General features: G+C 37.8%; 2 protein-coding genes across 3 annotated transcripts in view; one reads left to right on the top strand and one right to left on the bottom strand.

Moving 5' to 3' along the window:
- Window positions 1–22497, top strand: part of LOC143696984 (uncharacterized) — a 118773-nt gene that overhangs the window by 41474 nt on the left and 54802 nt on the right. The gene's annotated exons all lie outside the window — the stretch shown is intronic.
- The window catches only part of myo7aa (myosin VIIAa), a 55508-nt gene that overhangs the window by 24554 nt on the left and 8457 nt on the right, over window positions 1–22497 (bottom strand). Inside the window, exons 13-27 of one of the 2 annotated variants that reach the window (XM_077193924.1) lie at window positions 22324–22459; window positions 22026–22132; window positions 21276–21332; window positions 20173–20310; window positions 19257–19415; window positions 18644–18736; window positions 17988–18082; window positions 17317–17401; window positions 17012–17230; window positions 16607–16924; window positions 14992–15195; window positions 2403–2579; window positions 2196–2285; window positions 1083–1210; window positions 514–640 (exon numbers count right to left, since the gene is read on the bottom strand). In XM_077193924.1, coding sequence (XP_077050039.1) covers window positions 514–640; window positions 1083–1210; window positions 2196–2285; window positions 2403–2579; window positions 14992–15195; window positions 16607–16924; window positions 17012–17230; window positions 17317–17401; window positions 17988–18082; window positions 18644–18736; window positions 19257–19415; window positions 20173–20310; window positions 21276–21332; window positions 22026–22132; window positions 22324–22459 — 2133 coding nt within the window. The remainder of the gene's footprint in view (window positions 1–513; window positions 641–1082; window positions 1211–2195; window positions 2286–2402; window positions 2580–14991; window positions 15196–16606; window positions 16925–17011; window positions 17231–17316; window positions 17402–17987; window positions 18083–18643; window positions 18737–19256; window positions 19416–20172; window positions 20311–21275; window positions 21333–22025; window positions 22133–22323; window positions 22460–22497) is intronic. The other variant, XM_077193925.1, reaches the window with a different exon arrangement.

Consider the following 22497-nt stretch of genomic DNA (forward strand, 5'->3'; position numbering starts at 1 on the left):
TGTAAAATGCTGAACTTACCCTTTAAGGTTAAAGGAGATATACACAGCGCAAAACAGTGGATTACAGATGTACATTTCAAATTCTTTTAAATGTAGCTTAATGAAAATTTAGAGAGTGTCAGAAGCTGTTTTCACATTAAAATATCTTGGTTTCGGCAAACATATTGGCAAGGAACATATTGGCAAAGTCAAAGCACATGTACTTCTATAATACATTTTGACAGCAGTGACATTTTTTAACCTTGAAAACTCACAATGCGAATTTTTTCTCACTATTGCAAGGGGGAACAAAAAAGAAAATACTTCAATATCAATTATTGAGTCTCTGATGGTCAAATAAATGTACCCATATATTAGTAAGTACCTAAATATTTACCAGAAATAATTAAAGTATTTGTCTGTGGTTGAAATATTACAGATGCACTGATCACAGATAAAGCTACATGTAAGAAGAGGAAACGAGAAGTTTGAGTGACAAAAGAAAAGAGTTCATAAATAAGCAGCATTTCTCACCTTCACAAACTTCTCGGATGGAGCGAAGCAGCCGACACACAGAGACATGAGGATCCAGCCGCGGGCGTGACTGCTTTTAGAGGGATTCTGGGTCAGCTGTTTACAGATCTGACAGTAGATCTCATCTCTGGAAGAAACAGCAGGAAGAGCTTGTTTAGGGTTGTTTGGGTTGTTGTTACACACACACACACACACACACACACACACACACTTGGTTTACATGTTTTATGAGGACTTTCCATAGACAATAAATTTTATGCTGTACAAACTGTATATTCCATCCCCTTACACTAACCCTACCCCTAAACCTACCAATCACACTTAACTTTCTGCATTTTTACATTTTCCAAAAACAACATATAGTATGATTTATAAGCCAGCGTTTTCCTCACGGGGACCATAAATGTCCTTTTAAGGTCAAAGAATACCTGAACCACAAACACACACACACACACACACTAATATATATAAATATATATATTAATATGTGCGTGTGTGTGTACATATACATTTCTTTTTTTTGTGGGTGATTAAATCTATATTATATTTTTTCATATCCATTGTCTGACCTCAAGCCTGGGCGAAGGATGCCGTTGCCGATGATGAAGTGTAGCTTCTCCAGATTGGATGTGGGCCGGTCCTCCAGCATGCTGTTTCCATGGACTGTGTATTCACCATCATTCAGACGCTTCGTCACCTAGAGAGAAAAAAAGGGGAAAATACTTTAAATCAGGATCAGGTTTGAAATGAACAAAATACATCAGATAAAGCACTGGAAATATAAAAAAGATTTGTTTTAAAAAAAATTTTTTTAAATGCAATCCACCAAAATAGCCACAACAAAGATGGACATTTATTTGAATGAATGAATGAATGAATGAATGAAGCATTTATATAGCAACTGTACACTCAGTCAGTTTAAAAGAAGTTTAATAGCTATAGTACAGTAGATGTCAAAGTTACTAAATTGTCTTCTTTAAAGCCAAGATGTTTTGTTTCTGAGGAAGCTGATTGGTTATTCTTTTTAAACTTTAATTTTATACAAATTACTAACAATGAGCTAAACATTCATTGACAATAGCAGTGGCCTAGCATGCATGATGGAGCAAAAAAAATAGAAGAAAACAAAAAACATGATGAGATGGTCTTTGGCTGTTAAACGTCTAGCGAGTAAGAAGGGGAACATTAGGCCAGACATGATATTGTCACCATTAAACACTGAAAATGAATAAGAGAAGTAGGAGACTTAAATAAAAGGTTCAGCAGGGGAATTGCATAAAGAAATTCCATACAGATCAGTTCATTTTCAATGCATCAAGATACATAATAACAGGTATCTACCTTTCTATAAAAATGTCATGTGTCCATTTAAAAACAGATCTAAGGTTTTTTATCCAGTGACAAACTTTTGGTGGTTGTGGTTACATCCAGTTAATTGTTATTTTTTGTGCAATTAATAGCCTATTGATTCTTTCACATCTTGTTGGTGGAAGGAAAGTTCATGACACCTAATAACCTCCTTTGCTGACAGGGGAATGAATATCTGCATAGCAGTGGCTCATACCTGTGAAATCAATGTCTTAAGAGGGTCACCAAGTTCAAAAACTAAAAGAGAGCTTGTGGAAAGAAAGGAATAATGAAGTGTACCATGATAAAATCACCATGGTAACAGCATCACTCACCTCCTCTGTAATCTTCGACTTCTTCTTCAGGGTGAGCGACACCAGCTTGTGACGCACACTGCTCTTTTTGTGATTGTCAATGTGAGTGTTCTGTAAGAGATGGATGCACAAAGTGACTTATAAATCATGAAAATGTGCGTTAATGTTGCCTCATTTATCCTAATGTATAAGTGACCTTCTCCTTCACTGTTTCTTTGTCTCCAGTACCTCTCCTTCTCCCTGCAGAGCCTGCAGCTCTCTCTTATAGGTTTTCTTGCCAAGCGTCTCGTAGATCTTGGTCATGACAGGAATCTTCTCACTGCCGTCGCTGATGGCCGTGTGGTATTTGGGTTCTGGAAGGTCACCCATGAACCGGAGAATCGTAATCCACACGGCCAGAGCAGCCTGGAGGACGAGGAGTACACAAACATTTATATATGAACAATTAAATCTCATTCATATCATATCATATCATATCAAGTCATTCATATATCAAGTCATTCAAGTCATACAAGTCTTTCACAAATTAGTAAAAATATTCAATATTTAGACAACATATACGTTCTAATACTGTATATATATATATATATATATATATATATATATATATATATATATATACACTGTGTATATATACAGGTCCTTCTCAAAAAAATAGCATATTGTGATAAAGTTCATTATTTTCCATAATGTAATGATAAAAATTAAACTTTCATATATTTTAGATTCATTGCACACCAACTGAAATATTTCAGGTCTTTTATTGTTTTAATACTGATGATTTTGGCATACAGCTCATGAAAACCCAAAATTCCTATCTCAAAAAATTTGCATATTTCATCTGACCAATAAAATAAGTCTTTTTAATACAAAAAAAGTCAATCTTCAAATAATTATGTTCAGTTATGCACTCAATACTTGGTCGGGAATCCTTTTGCAGAAATGACTGCTTCAATGCGGCGTGGCATGGAGGCAATCAGCCTGTGGCACTGCTGAGGTGTTATGGAGGCCCAGGATGCTTCGAAAGCGGCCTTAAGCTCATCCAGTGTGTTGGGTCTTGCGTCTCTCAACTTTCTCTTCACAATATCCCACAGATTCTCTATGGGGTTCAGGTCAGGAGAGTTGGCAGGCCAATTGAGCACAGTAATACCATGGACAGTAAACCATTTACCAGTGGTTTTGGCACTGTGAGCAGGTGCCAGGTCGTGCTGAAAAATGAAATCTTCATCTCCATAAAGCTTTTCAGCAGATGGAAGCATGAAGTGCTCCAAAATCTCCTGATAGCTAGCCGCATTGACCCTGCCCTTGATAAAACACATGGCATTTCCTTCTCCCCAGTCTTCCTCCAGACTCTGGCACCTTGATTTCCGAATGACATGCAAAATTTGCTTTCATCCGAAAAAGTACTTTGGACCACTGAGCAACAGTCCAGTGCTGCTTCTCTGTAGCCCAGGTCAGGCGCTTCTGCCACTGTTTCTGGTTCAAAAGTGGCTTGACCTGGGGAATGTGGCACCTGTAGCCCATTTCCTGCACACGCCTGTTCACGGTGGCTCTGGATGTTTCTACTCCAGACTCAGTCCACTGCTTCCGCATGTCCCCCAAGGTCTGGAATCGGTCCTTCACCACAATCTTCCTCAGGGTCCGGTCACCTCTTCTCGTTGTGCAGCGTTTTTTGCCACACTTTTTCCTTCCCACAGACTTCCCACTGAGGTGCCTTGATACAGCACTCTGGGAACAGCCTATTTGTTCAGAAATTTCTTTCTGTGTCTTACCCTCTTGCTTGAGGGTGTCAATGATGGCCTTCTGAACAGCAGTCAGGTCGGCAGTCTTACCCATGATTGCGGTTTTGAGTAATGAAACAGGCTGGGAGTTTTTAAAAGCCTCAGGAATCTTTTGCAGGTGTTTAGAGTTAATTAGTTTATTCAGATGATTAGGTTAATAGCTCGTTTAGAGACCCTTTTCAAGATGTGCTAATTTTTTGAGATAGGAATTTTGGGTTCCCTTTTGTTGTCACTCCGAGTTACGTCGGATGACGATGAATGAGGTTTCGCTTAGAACACCTATCGACTTCGAGTATTACAAAATGAGCCAATGGCAAAGAAATGCCATGGGTCTGCGGAATTTGCATAGCGTAACTCCGCCCCACCTCGTGGGTATAAAAGGACGAAGCCGACAACATGCATATATGTTTTCGCTTCGGAGCCAAGAGTATTTCTTCACTCCACAATCATCTCTGACTTCGCTCTACGAGACGAGCTTCTCTCTCCGGTGTTGGTGTGACGGCGATCTGCAGCGAGCTCACAGTACCTGCTGATCTGTGCAGTTATCTGCCAGTGTGTGTGTGGGTCTCCCTGTGCGCTTCAACATCGCGGAGTTTTTTTTTCTCCTCTCATAAAAGAGCTCGCACGCGGCACGTCTTTTTAAAGACGGCTCGCCCGTGCATTTCTGGTTGCAGCGGACTGGTATCGGACTCTGATGGGCACGAGCGCTGTCTAGTGTGTTTGGGCTTGGATCATGCTTGAACAGCGCTCGTGGGTGACTCATGTTCTCGCTGGGAACGTGATCATCGCGTCACATATAGGTCGAGACTCGGTGAACTCGCAAGAGTGAGAGTCCCCTCCTCCACCCCCCCGATCTTCGGCTGGTGGCCAGGGTGACCTGAGGGTTACGGTCTGGAACAAGGCACCGACTATGTGTCCGCGACCCCAGCCCCCCTCTTCAATGACGGTGCCCGCTAGTGAACTGCTGATTCCCGCGAGTCACTGCTGACTTGCCTGAGACAATTCGAGGGCAGGAGTGCGGTTCCACTGAAAGTCTTTCAGAGGCTTCTGGGGCATATGGCATCTGCAGCCGCGGTCACGCCGCTCGGATTGCTTCATATGAGACCGCTTCAGCTTTGGCTTCGCGACCGAGTCCCGAAGTGGGCATGGCAACACGGCACGCTCCGAGTACCAGTTACTCCGACCTGCCATCAGTTCTTCACCCCGTGGTCGAACCTCAGTTTTCTCAGGGCGGGTGTCCCCCTGGAACGAGCTTCCCGGCATGTTGTTGTCTCAACAGATGCCTCCACCACGGGCTGGGGCGCCATGTGCAATGGACATGCTGCCGCGGGCTCCTGGACAGGACCCCAGCGGCTATGGCATGTCAATTGCCTCGACTTGTTGGCAGTACGCCTTGCCCTGCACCGCTTCCGAGCGTTGCTCAGGGGTCAACACGTACTAGTCCGTTCAGACAATACCGCCACTGTAGCGTACATCACCATCAGGGTGGTCTACGCTCCCGCCGTATGTCACAACTCGCTCCCCACCTCCCCCTATGGAGTCAGAAGCATCTGAGGTCGCTTCGAGCCATTTTCATTCCCGGAGCGCTGAACTGTGCAGCCGACGAGCTCTCACGGCTTCAGGCCCTCCCTGGAGAATGGCGACTCCATCCCCAGTCAGTACAGCTGATTTGGGACCACTTCGGGGACGCACAGATAGATCTGTTTGCCTCTCACAACTCGACCCATTGCGCCCAGTGCCCGAGGGCACGCTTGGCACGGATGCTCTGGCGCACAGCTGGCCGCAGGGCCGCAGTAAGCGTTTCCCCCAGTGAGCCTTCTTGCGCAGACCTTACCCAAGGTCAGGGAGGACGAGGAGCAGGTCATTCTGGTCGCGCCGTACTGGCCCGCCCGTACCTGGTTCTCCGAACTAGTACTCCTCGCGACAGCACCTCCCTGGCCGATCCCTCTGAGGAAGAACCTTCTTTCTCAGGGACGGGGCACCCTATGGCACCCTCGTCCCGATCTCTGGAACCTCCACGTGTGGTTCCTGGATGGGACGAGGCAGGTTTGAGTACCCTACCACCAGCGGTGGTGGCTACCATCACTTCCGCTAGGGCGTCGTCCACGAGACACGTCAATGCGTTGAAGTGGAACCTCTTCGTCAGCTGGTGCTTTTCTCACTGAGAAGACCCCCGGAGATGCTCGATCAGCGTTGTGCTTTCCTTCCTTCAACAGGGGTTGGAGCGAAGGCTGTCTCCCTCCACCCTGAAGGTCTATGTTGCCGCCATTGCCGCACACCATGACCTCATCGAAGGTAAGTCGGTGGGGAAGCAGGACCTGGCCATCGGGTTCCTGAGAGGAGCGAGGAGACTAAATCCGCCTCGCCCTCCTCTCGTTCCCTCTTGGGACCTCACAGTGGTTCTAACTGCCCTGAAGAGTGCTCCTTTTGAGCCCCTGCAATCAGTCGAGCTTAAATTCCTGTATATGAAGACAGCGCTCGTGGTTGCACTGGCCTCCATCAAGAGGGTAGGGGACCTGCATACATTCTCTGTTGACGAAGCGTGCCTGGAATTCGGGCCGGCTTACTCTCACGTGATCCTGAGACCCTGGCCTGGATATGTGCCCAAGGTTCCTACCACTCCCTTCCGGGACCAGGTGGTGAACATGCAAGCGCTGCCCCTGGAGGAGGCAGACCCAGCCTTGGCACTGCTCTGTCCAGTACGCGCTCTCCGCGCCTATGTAGACAGAACGCAGTGTTTTAGGACCTCAGACCAGCTCTTTGTCTGTTATGGTGGGAAGCTGAAGGGAAAGGCTCTCTCCAAGCAAAGGTTGTCTCACTGGATAGTGGACGCCATTGCTTTGGCATACCAGCAGCAAGGTCGACCGTGCCCCCTTGTTGTGACTGCCCACTCCACCCGGAGTGTGGCGTCCTCTTGGGCTCTAGCGCATGGCGCCTCGCTAACAGACATCTGCAGAGCTGCAGGCTGGGCGACACCTAACACATTTGCCAGATTCTACAATCTCCGAGTGGAGACAGTGTCCTCTCATGTACTCGCTTCAACCAGCTAGTACTGGATCTGCTCAGGTGTCTTCGCTTGCTCGCCATTGCACTCCACGGACTGGATACGTGCGATATTCTCCTCAGGTGAGCTTCTCCGAAAGCCCTGAGTTCCTCCAGCACTCCTGACATCGGCGCCAGTGTCTATTGCCTGCGCGTCGGCTAGGTGCCTCCCGTGTGCATGGTCCCTCCTCTGAGCGACCCCCACATGTGTATTTCCACTGTAAGCCTCTCTGAGCATGTGTCTTTCCCTTGGCAAGCCACCTTGCCACCCCTGGGGTTGAAATATTCCACCTGCGGCCGGACACCCCAGTGTTCTCCATATGCATCCCTCTGGGTCATATGTGTATTTTCTAAGTCCCCCCCTCTGGGTTGGCAATAATTGCATATTTCCTCTAAGCTATGGGATATGCCCCCCAGTGTACCTTGGTATTCCTGTGCTAAATATGAGTCCTTCGTCCGTCCCAGTCTCACGACAAGGATCTCAGATTTACGCAGGGCACTGGAAGACAGCCGAGAAGATGGCGTGATTTGACTGGTAACCCCATTCGTCGTCATCCGACGTAACTCGGAGTGACAACGAAAGGGAACGTCTCGGTTACGTATGTAACCCTCGTTCCCTGAGTAGGGAACGGAGACGTTACGTCTGCCTGCCACTTTCCGCTGTACCGCGGGGATCACCTGAGCTCAGTCTTGGCTCCTCAGCGAAGAAACATATCTGCATGTTGCCGGCTTCCTCCTTTTATACCCACGAGGTGGGGCGGAGTTACGCTATGCAAATTCCGCAGACCCATGGCATTTCTTTGCCATTGGCTCGTTTTGTAATACTCAAAGTCGATAGGTGTTCTAAGCGAAACCCCATTCGTCGTCATCCGACGTAACGTCTCCGTTCCCTACTCAGGGAACGAGGGTTACATATGTAACCGAGACGTTTTCATGAGCTGTATGCCAAAATCATCAGTATTAAAACAATAAAAGACCTGAAGTATTTTTTTATTTTTTCTGAAGAAGTTTAATTTTTATCAGTACATTATGGAAAATAATGAACTTTATCACAATATGCTAATTTTTTGAGAAGGACCTGTATATATTGTGGTATACAGTATATTGTGTATATAGGACCTGTGAGTTGTGTTTTGAATGCAAAAATCCAAGATGGTGGCACCCTGTGACATGCTGGTACTTCAGAAAGAACAAAGAGATAATTAAACTGAACTAAAGTGATATTGTTAAATTATCTGAAAACGAGACAAAAAGTAATCAAAATGCCACCGAAGAAAATCAGCAATGCAGTTGAGGAAGAGTTGGAGGAGATTCGAAAATCTTTAAACTTCATGTCGGATGAGTTGAGCGCAGTCGCTAAACAACAAGCTATGCTACTTGATCTGATGGATGAAGTTAAACAACTGAAGAACCTTGTAAACGAGAAGAATAAGAAAATTGAAGGATTGGAGAGAAGGATCGATGATCTGGAACAATATACAAAAATGGAGGATTTAATTATAAATGGACTGGAAACAACACACCGAATGTATGCCAGTACTGTGGATAGAGACAAAGTTAGTGAAGACGCCCTGCCAGAGGAACTTCAAACGCTGGAAAAACAAGTAATAAAGTTCTTTGAAAGTAAGAATATGAATATTCAGAGTGGTAATGTTGTTGTCTCCCATACCCTTCCCCGAAGGAACAGCGGAGCAAAGCCTGTCATAATTGTTCGGTTTGTGAATCGGAAACACAAAACCGAGTTACTGAGGCAAGCTAAGAAGTTGAAGGGTACAGTGGTGTATCTGAATGAACATCTTACCAAGAAGAATGCTGATATTGCTAGATGCGCACACATTCTGAGGAAACAGAACAAGATACAAGCTACATGGACACGGAATTGCAAAGTGATGATACGACTAAATGGAACACCTGAAGAAGCCAAAGTACTCACAATAAGAGAACTTAAAGAATTGGACCAGTACGATAAGTGAGGACTACTGTATGTGGATGAATATCCATGATAAACAAGTGAGGATAAATGTTACAAGTGAGGACAATGTAGAGGAATATCGTATGGACTCATACATCACAAAATAATGGTGGACATTGAAAAGGATTTTTTTTTGTTCCCATATAGAGATATTGACGATGGGGAGTTTGTTAATATACATAAGGACTGTGTGCTTGACCGCTTACAAATTCAATACTGTGAGTATGAAAATTTGAATTTTAAAACTTTCAATCACACAGACTATAAAATGTATGATATTGAAAATGATATTGACCCGGAAAACCATTTTTTCAATAATGTAAATAACAATTGTTGTGAGTATTACACGGAAGAACAATTTAAAATAAATGTGGATATGGAAGGGGCATTATCAATAATACACTTTAATAGTAGAAGTCTCTATAGAAACTTTGCACAAATTAAGGATTACTTGTGGCAGTTTAACAAATTTAATGTGATTGCTGTGTCAGAGACTTGGACACTGGAGGAGGTGTTGCTATATATGTTGATACAACGTTAAGATGCAATTTGATTAAAAGTATGTCAATGACTATAGAAAATATCTTGGAATGCTTAACCATAGAAATTGACATTGAAAGATCTAAAAATATAATTATTAGTTGTGTGTATAGAATACCAGGAACATGTATCGAAACATTTACAAATCAGATAGTTGGTATGCTTGACAAATGGAATGAGAACAAGATACAAATTGTATGTGGAGATTTTAACATTGATTTGCCTAATCCAAATGGACATAAGAGGACAACAGATTTTATTGATACAATGTATAGTAAAGGTCTGTTTCCTGTGATTACAAAACCAAGTAGAATAACTACTGATACTGCTACATTGATAGATAATATATATTCAAATGAAATTGAAACAAAAATAGTAGGTGGGTTATTTATAAATGATATGACAGATCATCTCCCAGCTTTTGCGATCTTTCAAAAATTATTTTAAAAAACAAATGAAAATAGGATAAATAACTATAAAATGATCAGACATAGAACACCAGAAGCCATTACTGCCCTTGGGGAGGACTTACAATAACAAAACTGGAGTGAGGTTTATGTAAATAAAGATCCGAATAGAGCCTATGATGCTTTTTTGACCATACTAATTGAGCAATATGAAAAACATTGTTCGTCTAACAAAATTGTGAAGAAGCGCAAAAATGATGACAAACCATGGATCACTAAGGGAATAGAGAAGGCATTTAAAAAGAAAAATGTTTTATATAGGAAATTTATAAAAACTAGAACAAAATAAGCTGAAAATAGATATAAGATATATAAAAATAAATTAATAAGTATTATAAGATTTAGTAAAAAAGATTATTACCATAAATTATTGGACAGGTATAAAAGTAATACTCAAGCAACATGGAAAGTACTCAACAGTATAATTAAAAAGAATACCGGAAAAATAGATTACCCAAATTATTTTGTAAATGATGATGCATTAATTATAAATAAAGTGAATGACATTGTCAATAAATTTAATATTATGTAAAGTATTATGTAAATATTGGATATAAATTAGCAAATGAGATTGTGGAACAGCAAACTGGGGACAGGGTAGATTAAGTAAATATTTCTAGCAATAAACATTCAATATTTATTGGGGTACTGATGAGATGGAAATACTAGACATTGTTAATAATTGTAAGAATAAAAATTCTACTGATTGTAATGATATTGACATGTCATTATTAAAAAATATTATAGAATATATAGTAAAACCATTAACATATATTTTTAATCAGTCCTTTTTAACAGGTATATTTCCAAGTAATATGAAAATAGCAAAAGTTATTCCTATTTTTAAAAGTGGAGATAGACATCTTTTTTCCAATTATAGACCAATTTCTCTGCTTTCCCAGTTGTCAAAAATTTTAGAGAAATTATTTGTGCGCAGGCTTGACAATTTTATAGATAAACATAAATTATTGAGTGAACATAAGTATGGCATTAGAGCAAATAGGTCGACCTCAATGGCAGTGATGGAACTGGTAGAGGAGATTTCCACTTCTATGGATAATAATGAATATACTGTGGGAGTGTTCTTAGATTTAAAAAAAGCTTTTGACACTATTGATCACAGTTTATTAATGAGGAAATTGGAGAGATATGGCATAAGAGGAAAAGCCTTCTCTTGGTTAAGAAGTTACCTTGAGGATATATATCAATTTGTACAAATAAATAATATTAAATCTGATCTAATGAAAGTTACTTGTGGTGTTCCACAAGGTTCGGTGTTAGGTCCCAAATTGTTTGTATTGTATATAGAGGATATTTGTAAAGTGTCTAAAATATTTAAAATGGTATTGTTTGCTGATGACAAATTTATACTGTTGCGGAAAAAAATTGGAACAGCTTCTGAATATGGTTGAAAAAGAATTGATGGTCTTAAAAAGATGGTTTGATGATAATCGACTTTCATTAAATTTGAGTAAAACAAAGTTTATAATATTTAGCAATCGACAAAGTAATAGCAAAGTTAAAATTAAGATTAGTAATGAGGAAATAGAAAGAGTATATGAATATAAGTTTTTGGGGGTAATAATAGATCATAAATTATGCTGGAAATCACATATAAATAATGTAAAAACAAAAATGTCTAAATCCATTGCAATATTAAATAGAATAAAACATATTTTGAATGAAAAATCATTATATATATTGTATTGTTCACTCATAGTTCCATACATTACTTATTGTGTGGAGGTGTGGGGTAATACATATAAAACTAATATAAATTCAATATATATGTTACAAAAGAAAGCAATAAGGATTGTAAAACGGGCAGACTATTATGAACCAACAAATAGATTATTTATTAATTTACAAGCTTTAAAATTAGTTGATTTAGTTGACCTTTATACTACACAGATCATGTATAAAGCTTATAAGAATTTACTTCCAAATTGTGTTCAGAGGCTGTTCGAAATAAGAGAAAGTCAGTATGAACTAAGAGGAATGTATATGTTTAAAAAAGTAAGAGCAAGAACTAATAAAAAAAATAGATGCATATCTGTTAAAGGAGTAAACCTATGGAATAATTGTGACAAGGAATTAAAATTGTGTAATTCACCCTGTAATTTTAAAAAAATGTTTAAAAACAAGGTGATAAATAATTATAAAACTCAATATAATTAATTTGTCTATGTTAACTATTGAAATAGTGTCTGAGATGTGTACCCTTGTAATCATGTATGAACATCTTGGAAATGTTCTTATGTAAATTTATGTTTATTTTGAAAGTTAAATCCAGAGAGAAAAGTGCCGCTAATTAAGTAATTATGTACAAAAGGTAGGCATAATAAGCATAGGCTTCAGCCTACACCTTTTTTGGTTGTTATGCATGTATGTATATCTGTATAATGATTGAAAATAAATCTAAATCTAAAAAAAAAAAAAAATCTATATATAACATTTATATTTATTAAAAATGTATTTATGTAAAAATTTTGTATATATATTTAAAAAATATATTTATATATATTTATATATAATTGGTATGTAATTTAATATATACTACAGTACAAATATATATTTAAGTATTCATTATTTTGCTATTTATATTTTATTTTGACAATATTCATTAAAGGTTCCATTAGTTAACATTAGATAACATGAACTAAGAATGAACTCATGAATGAAGAATGACTCATTCTACAGCATTTTTCAATCTTAGTTAATATTAATTTCAACATTTACTAATACATTACAAAAAAAACCTAACATAAACAAAAAATGAACGACAGTATTTTTTATAACATTAACAAAGATTAATAAATAATGTAACAAATGTATTGCTCATTGTTAGTTCATGTTAGTTAATGCATAAAGTAATGTTATCAAATGAGACATTATGAATTGTTATCGTTTTTATACATAGCTTTTCATATATATATATATATATATATATATATATATATATATATATATATATATATACATATTATAGCTTTTAATATGTGTAGTCAGTATTATATAGTTTTTTAATGTGTAGTCATTTTCAATTTCTAAATAATATTGAATATATACGTATATATATTTGTCACATATATACGTCTATATATATATATATATATCCCTCTACTGCACGGTGTTGCCATATGGCAACATACCCTTTCTTTGGACATTTCTTGAAATTTGAAAATAAATATGAGCTCTGATTAATCTTAAATTCATGGTAGAACCTGGTGGTAACCAATGATATGCTTTGATGACATCACGACATTACACACACCCTTGCAACGTCATTCTTTTCACACACTTTTGATGACTCCAGCTGCTGAAAAAGTGCTTGTGTATATGTGAAGATTTTCCTCATTTTTTTCATATTTCTTCGGAATAAAAAAATACATCAAGCATCTGGGGTAAGTTCTAATCTTATTTCAATCATTGTCACATTGTTTTGATACTTATATTACCTTTTTATTTAATAAAATAGGTGTGTTGCCATATAGCAACATTGGGCAAAATATTGTTCCATTACCGCACATTCTAATGCAGAGTAGCTTTGTATGAATGACAATGTATGGATGCACTGATATAGTTGGATGGTTGTATTCTACTCATATATTTATATATATTTTTATATATTTATAAAGTAAAGTAAAAGTAAAGTATAAAAGTAAAATATATATCCGTCTTGACCGCTTTGATCACTGGCCAGAGATGGGTGCACCAAAAGGAAGGTGCAAGAATCCTGGCTGCAAGGGCATCGTCAGAGGGGTTTGCTCTAAGTGCAAGGTGCACCTCTGCTTAAAAGGTGGGGTATGTGATTTGCAAAACGGCCGGCAGATTTTGAAAATACACAACTCAAAAGGTCCTACCTTCTTTCCTCCAACGCTGGCCCTGACTCCACCCACTCGAAGAGGGGCATGGGGGAGGGGGGTATGGTACGACCGTTTGATTGACGCACTTACTGTCCAATGATTCTAGGTGGTCTTGGAAATGATTGTCTGTTTTTCGAGTTTTTTCGAGTTTTTCGAGTCCTGCCCGTTCCACAGATGATTACATTTTTTAATTTTCATGTCAGTGCTTCTAACTCAGTGGCTGTAAGTGGGTTAGGAATAGGATTTCAAGTGATTTTGAAAAAATGGTCAAAAAAGAAAATCACATACCCCACCTTTAACAGAGAGAACAACTGCTTTAAGGCTTTTCACATCGAGTAGTTTCACTTGAACAGTTCTTATGAGTTTGCGTCAGATGTTTTGTAAATGTTGTTGAAATAATCGTTTCACATTGAGTAGTTTCACTTGAACAGTTCTTATGAGTTTGCGTCAGATGTTTTGTAAATGTTGTTGAAATAATCGTTTCACATTGAGTAGTTTCACTTGAACAGTTCTTATGAGTTTGCGTCAGATGTTTTGTAAATGTTGTTGAAATAATACTTTGAAAATTAGTTTCATATTTTGTACACAAAGCTCTTGAAAACATTTTAAATAATAAAAACAATTTCATTTCTAAAAGACAGGTCTGTAATCATCTATGAATTTCATGTCATTTTGGGAGAAAACGCATCAGGCTGTTCCATTGTCGCACAATGTTGCCATATGGCAACGCACCCAAAAGTACCCCCCCCAAAAAAAAAAAAAAAAAAAAAAAAAAAAAAAAAAAAAGAAATGTTAATTTGAGTCTATTTTATATATAAAAAAACACTGTAAAATTTTTTTACATGATTGCATAATAATGCGTGCAGTAGAGGGATATATATACAAAATATATATATACACCGGTATATATATATATATATACATATTTTCACTTTTATATACATTTATATTTAAAAAAAATATGTATATTTATATAAAATATACATTTACATTTGTTTTAAAAAAAGCTATAAAGTGTTTATATATAGTATTTATATACATGTATAGTATATTTATACAAATATTGAATAGATAGACAGACAGACAGATAGACCAATCCTATCTAACATCTAAAGTGCGTTTGAGTGTCATAAGTCAAAGGTCACATACCAGCTGATCTCCTTCGTCCTCGTGAAACAGTAACGGCTGTTTAAGCGGGCGGCGCACGTAAGTGTGAGTGGTCGTGCCCTGGAAATATGTGGCAGAGTACTTGGCAAATTTGTACTCCGACAAGTCTTCCACGTCATCCTCTGGGAGAGGAAGAGCTTCATCCAAGTCTTCTTCCTCAAGCTCCCTGTGCGTTCGCTCCAGGTCCTGGGGAAAACACAATTATAACGGAGCTTAGTTAATCAACTCATTAATGAGGTGAGGGATCAGTTAATCAGCTGGTTAATTAGTTCAGCTTGTGTCTCTGGAAACAAAAGGTGTGATGGGCTGCGGCTGGATTTAACCAATCGGAGAGATTTGCTGCTAGCAGTCGGGGAGAGTGGTAAACACTATTCATTTAATACTTTATGTAGTGCTTAGTACAGCACCTGCATATACAAGAATAAAGGGTAACACTTTAATATAGTTAATGTATTAACTAACATGAACTAACCATAAGCAATACATTTGTTACTGTATTTGTTAATCTTTGATAACGTTAGTTAATAAAAAAATACAGCTGTTTATTGTTTGTTCATGTTAGTTCACAGTGCATTAACTAATTAACAAAATTTTAATAAAGTATTAGTAAATGTTTAAATGAACATGAACAAAGATTTATAAATGCTGTATAATTGCAGTTCATTATTAGCACATGCTAACTAATGTAGTTAACTGAACCTTATTGAAGCTAATGAACCTTATTGTAAAGTGTTACAGAATAAAGTTGAACTAGCCTATATGCTATTTAAATACCAATAAAGTGGAGTCTATAATTCTTATCACATTTATTTTGATCAAAATGATCAACATAAAATAACATTAACTTTACAATAAGGTTTCATTTAACATTAGTAAATGTATTAACTAACATGAACTAACCATCAGCAATACATTTGTTACTGTTTTTCAATCTTTGTTATGATAGTTAATAAAAAAACAGTTGTTCATGTTAGCTCACGGTGCATTAACTAATGTTAACAAATACAACTTTTGATTTTAATAATGTATTAGTAAATGTTGAAAATAACATTAACAAAGATTAATAAATGCTCTTAAAGTGTAGTTCATTATTAGTTCATGTTAACTAATCTAGTTAACTAATGAAACCTTATTGTAAAGTGTTACCACATTAATATTACAAAATTATAAAAATATGGATTTATGAGCACGAGTGGAAAGTTTTAAGAAAAATATCTGTCAAAGAGGAGAAAAAAATAAAAAAATTATTCTTGTTTTAAGCAAAAACTTGCTTAATTGTGATACATTTTCCAGAAAACGATTAATTAACAATATTAATTATTTCAATCTTATCTTATTTGCTTCTCAAGTAAATGTATCTTGGTTTAAGAATGTTTAGATATTTGTACTGAAAAACAAGACAAAAATACTGATTAAGAAATTCATCTTTTGCAGTGTGCGAAGAATGTGCCAGCCAACTGCTCTCGAATCGCTCTCGAGGTACTGTGATGGGGAACAAAATGACTAACTGCTATGCATTGCTTCAAGTAGATGCAGTGCAGCATGAAGTCAAACACGCCGAGTTTACATTGTAAAAGCGACAGATCCACATCCTCACCTCAAACCCAGCAGGCGCTTGACCCTCCTGACCAGGGAACGAGTTTGTGGTTCCCAAAAAGCCAAACATCTTGTCCACCATATCAGAGTCGTTGACCGGCTCATGTCGTGCTTTCTCCATCTGGTCCAACATTTCCTTTTTCCTCCGCGCCTCCTCTCGGTCCTTCTTCTCGCGCTCGGCATCCTCTCGCGCCAGCAGTGCCAATCTTTCCTGATGCTTCTTTTCGGCTTCTTCTTTGGCCTTCCTGGCACTCATCTGGTTCCTAAACTTCTGCTCCTCAGCCAATCGCATCTTCTCCGCTTCCAAACGCCGCCGGTACTGAGATGGATGGAAAAACAGAGTGATGCGTTTTATATATCATAACACCATATATCGTTATCTACAAATAAATCCGGTCGTACTCACCTCTCCTTTGAGTCTTTTGTAGAGTCGGCGGGCGATCATTCCTCTCGTATACGCCTGGATGGTGATGACGGCCCAAAGACGGTGTCGAAACGCCCGGCGCACCAGGTATCCTCTGCAGCGGCCCTCAAAAAGGATAATTCTCTGTCGTGTAACATGGTACGTCTGGTAGAGTTTGCGAGATCGATACAGTGCCTGCAGACGTGAGAAACCACCGCGCATCTACCAGACAGGAAATGAGCGTTAAGATACTGGAGGGCAACAATAGCACATAGTTGTACAGTTATATGAGAATGTTTGAGACCAACCGCTGAGTAGTTCTTCCGGCAGTTATAACCCCTCCATGTTTTCTGGATCAACATTGCAGACTTCTTCAACTTTAAGAAGTTGGATCTGTGGGAAAGATGACAATGCTTTTTTATTGTGTTTGAAGCACATTTCAGCACAAAAACATGTCTAAATCGCAAACCACCTGCAATGCTGATTAAACTAGTGATGCAATCAAAAAAATTATTTGTCCAGAAAAAAAAAGTTTGGGTTTTGGCCGAAAAAGTTTTGGAGGGTCAAAACCATTGACTGAAAGTCTTTGAAAGATTGGCTACATTTAAACTGTTTCTTTGGGTTGCATTTTTTTTAAAGGTTTGCCATTTTGCATAAATTATTTTTATTTTTTCAATGAAATGCTTGTATTGAAATATTTTACACAAATGTATATTCTACCAATGATGAAACTGCTAGATGACCAACACAATGCATAAGTATAAGTGTTTTTATTTAAAGTTATATATTTTATAGCAATCAAGGCCGCAGGAATTCCTCAAATGATGTTTCTGTGGTGTGTTTGTGACGTTATCTGATTTACATAAGATTATCAAACAACACAGACCACAAATGCAAATAAACAGTGGGTGTAATTCATTTTTAGCATATTCCCCTAGAGTTCTTGCAACACAAACTAAACATCAGCAGTCATTCGTACCTGTCCTTGAATCCTCTGACAACTTTCTGAATGAGAATGACCTTATCAGTTATGGCCTTGTCTCTCTCGATTTCCAGCAGCATGTCATGGTGGTCCTGACAAAGGTAGAGAAGTATTTAAAGGACACACTAACTAAATATAAACTTAAACACGCTCCAGTGATGTTGCAATGATCACCAGATCATTTAATATTGATCTGTATCTGTGCTGATCCTGCTGGTGTCGTTACTTCCTGTCAACGTGTATTGACACTGCCCTCTCTTCCTTCCTGCTGAGTGGGATTTCCTGTTTTAGAGAACTGGAAGGTGTGATAAAACCTAATCCCTGGAAAACTCATCCTGGCAGTTTAGTAATGGACAAGCTAGTTCCTGATCTTTGACCTCTGGCTGAGGGCAGCGTTTCCGGCAGCAGAAAACACACACACAAATATTGAGGTCAATACTGTCTAAGTTTGACACGACTGCATAAAATCCCCGACATGTTTTTTTAACAGCAACAACAATGAGCTTATTTTTCCATAACCTAAGTAAAGATTCATATTTTTTATTTAAATATTGCCTTCTGTTATTGATAGTGAAGAGCATTTCACAAATGGTGTCTCATTGTTATAAGTAGTTGGTACTTCTATAATAAGATATTAGTTCTGCTTTAAATACCTTCAGGAATATCTTTGTTTTTCCCATCTGCCAATCATCATCACGGCCCAATATGGCTTCAGCGATACGCTGACAGGTTCCTCTTAGGTCCTCCTAAAGGAAATAAATGAACAAAAATGGTCAAGAAAGCATTATAATATGAGGGTAGATGACGAACTGTTTTGGTGAACACCAAGATAAATTTATATATTTATATTTTAGAATTTAGACACAGTAGTGTTTGTGTGTGTGTATACATATATATATATATGTATACATACATACATACATACATATATATATATATATATATATATATATACAGGCGTCACACTGCAGTGTTGAAAAAATTGGCACATTCATTATTAATACATTTAATTAATAGTAGGACTTAAACTTAAAAGAAAGTGTACAATTTTATGTTTTTACTTTTTCATTTTTACAAGATTAAAAAATGAAAGACCTTTTTGTTTGTGAACAGTAAAATTTAAAAAATTTATGCTCACTTTCCATTAACCAACACAAGGCCTTTATTAGAACGAAATAAAATGATATTAAGGTCAAAAACATGTATTACACAAAGACTAGTTGAAGCACACTGCATTTCCCTATTCTAGAGACACTATTAACTCACCTGTTTGTAAGCAGGTTTCACTCCGGGCATCAAAACACGGTATCTGTCCACAAACTCGACGAAAGTGTAGCGGATGGGGTATCCGGCCCGGCGAATCCGGATGGTTTCCATCATCCCAGAATACCGGAGCTGCCTCACACACAGCTCAAGATCAAAGAGCTGGAGAAAGATGGAGAGATTATTTCTTAAAAATCTCTTCAAATAAAACATTTGGCGGCAACTTTAAAAATAACTAGCATAATTAATAATATTAACAAACATTTTTAACTATTACTAGACATCATTAAATGTACATTCTTGAAATTGGAAATACAAGACACTTAATATACCACAAATTTTGCTATGTTTAAACTTATTATAATGTATTACCAAACAGTGTAAAATAAGACACAAGCAAATCAATGAGCAATAAATAAATATAAAGAAGATATTATCCTTAAATAACATTCAATAAAAGAGTCCCTTTAGAAATTGAAAAACATTCCAATATATTTTTGTTGACATCAGTATTTTTTATTCTCCAATATCATCAGTTAAGTTATGGGTTAACACATTACAGTAAGGTTTCATTTGTTAACATTCCTACATTATATTAGCTAACATGAACTAACAATGAACAATACTTCTACAGCATTTATTATTCTTAGTCAATGTTCATTTCTACATTCCCTGATACATTTTTAAAATCAAAAGTTTTATCAGTTAACATACGTTAATGAACTGTCGACTCAGATGAACAAACAATGAACAATTGAACTGTTTTTATTAACTAACAAAATCAAACGTTAGCAAATTCTGTATTGATGGTTCATGTTATCTATTGCATTAACTAATGGTAACAAATGAAACCATATTGTAAAGTGTAACTAGTTATGATTTAGCATTCTAGCTCTAGAGTTTTACTGGTTTAACTCACCATGGGTTTCTTGAACTCATTGGGTTTGATGCAGCGGACGAAGAACGGCTGACACACACTCAACGTGCGCATCAACAGCTCCAGAGAGCGCTTGAATTGACTGCTCAGAGTCGGGGAACGTTTTCTGGTCTCCGCCCCCTGTGCATCAGGAAACACACACACACGGGAAACGGTCTCACCTCAGGAACTGTGTTGGACAGATATACTGTATTTTCTAGACAGATGCAGGTCATACTTCTACTTAGGAGAACAAAAAAAGGTGGAAAGGCTTTAAGCTCAAAATGGGTTGTGTCATAAAAAAAGTGAATGACATTTTAGGCTCATATAGCTAAACACTTCTAGTGGTGTTTGTCTGTGCCAATCTGCTCCCAAGATGCTAGGTTGTTTTGGGTGTTTGCTAGGAAGTTGCTATGTGGTTATAAAAAAGTGTTCTGATAATTCTCATGCAGTTGCTAAGAAAAGACTGATGCTGCATCCAAATATGCCCACTTCCCTACTATATAGTAGGCGAAAAACAGTATGTGAGCCAAGTAGTATGTCCGAATTCATAGTATTCATAAAACAGTAGGCCAAAAGTACCCAGATGACCTACTACTTCCAGCGAAATTATAAAGTGTGCATACGGACACTTATGGACACTTTACTATCCCAGGAGGGGTTTTATGAATGAAAGTGAAGCGACGCAACTGATGCTGTAGGTCACATGACAATGACAACATGGAGGATGTAGTACGTCCGAATTTCATTCATACTACACACATTCATACTGTAAAGAATGAGTCGAGTTCTTCAAGTCTGTGTACTTGATCAAAAATGTATTCATCAAAAGTAACAGTAAATACATTTATAATGTTAAAAAAGATTGTTCTTATCACAGTTTCCAGAAAAATATGAAGCAGCACAACTGTTTTCAACATTGATCATTTTAAAATGATTTTTACTTCATTTAATTTGTAACCAATTTAATGGCAAGCGCTGGTAAATCTCATTCACATGTCATATTATTAGCAAAAACACTGGAAGCATGTGCAGTGTAGCTACTGTTAACAGCATAAACTATGTGTTAGTTAGTGTAAACTACTAGTCGTATACCACGATTTTACCTTATGGAGTGAATCTGCTTTGCCAAGACTGTCAGCAGACACATAACCACACAAAAACTGCCACCACATTTAACAAACAGAGAAAGAAAGAGGGAAGCATGTATGGGATCTAGTCCATCCGACCGTAATATTAAAAAAAAAAAATGAAATAATTGATATTTGACTTGTGTCTAAACATTTGTACCACTGACCCAATTCTCCGCACTGAGAACTGTGGAGCAGCTCTAAATATGTGCTGTACTATTAAATGAAAGATGAATATGATGATATGGTGAAAGTAACAGAAGCTCATACAATGCATTTTAGCAGGCTTAATTAAGCATGAAAATAACTTAGCCAAATAAGTTAGACAACTAATATGATTTATATTGTTTTGGTTTCACTTCCAATACATTTAAAAATTACAAATGCAGTGGAAATACAGTTATCGGTTATACGGTATCGGCGAGTACCAAAAATGACAGTATAGGTATCGGACTCGTTCTGGAAAAAGTGGTATCGGTGCATCCCTAATTTATTTTTAACATTCAAAGACGCTCAAAGAGCACTATAGTAACAGCATATTTTTGAAGTACCACAGATGATATATAATTATAGTAATCATACAAAATCAAATGATAATGGTATTACCATCTAATACCATCACTGTTTCGTGGTATCATCACTTCCGAGGGAGTGTTGAAATAATCTAGTGTGTATAGTAAAGAATATAAGACTATGATAAAGACTAAAATGAGATGTAGACGTTACCATAGCAACATCCGCCTGAAAGATCTGCTTGATGAATTTGTTTTTGGAGGAGTGCACAAGCTGAATGATGTCACCATGCAGGGTGTCTCGATTCTTCTCCAGAAAACCTGCACAGACACATAAATACAGTACATTTATTTTCATGCACATAACTATTGTTAACTACATCGGTGCATGGATGCTCTGGGTGGTTTCTAGGAGTTTTTTGATGGCTCAAGTATATACAGTATACTGAAGATTGCATTGTTTTATATTCCACAAGGTGAAAAACAATTATGCAAGAGAGTAGAATACCTACCTTTGGTCTCATAGAAGACCACACCAGCAAAGTGCTGGATGCCAAACTGTGTTTCATAAGTGTTTTTAGGAGGAATGTAGTTGGTGTTGAGTTTGTGTTGAGAGTTGAGTTTGTTGAGCATGGTGGTGTCTGTACCCTGAGATGTGAAAAAGAAACGTTCAGCATGAGCACAGG

Source organism: Siphateles boraxobius, unplaced genomic scaffold, assembly GCF_051911475.1.
Source record: "Siphateles boraxobius isolate OS27281-9 unplaced genomic scaffold, OSU_SipBor_1 31, whole genome shotgun sequence".
Taxonomy (NCBI): Eukaryota; Metazoa; Chordata; class Actinopteri; order Cypriniformes; family Leuciscidae; genus Siphateles; species Siphateles boraxobius.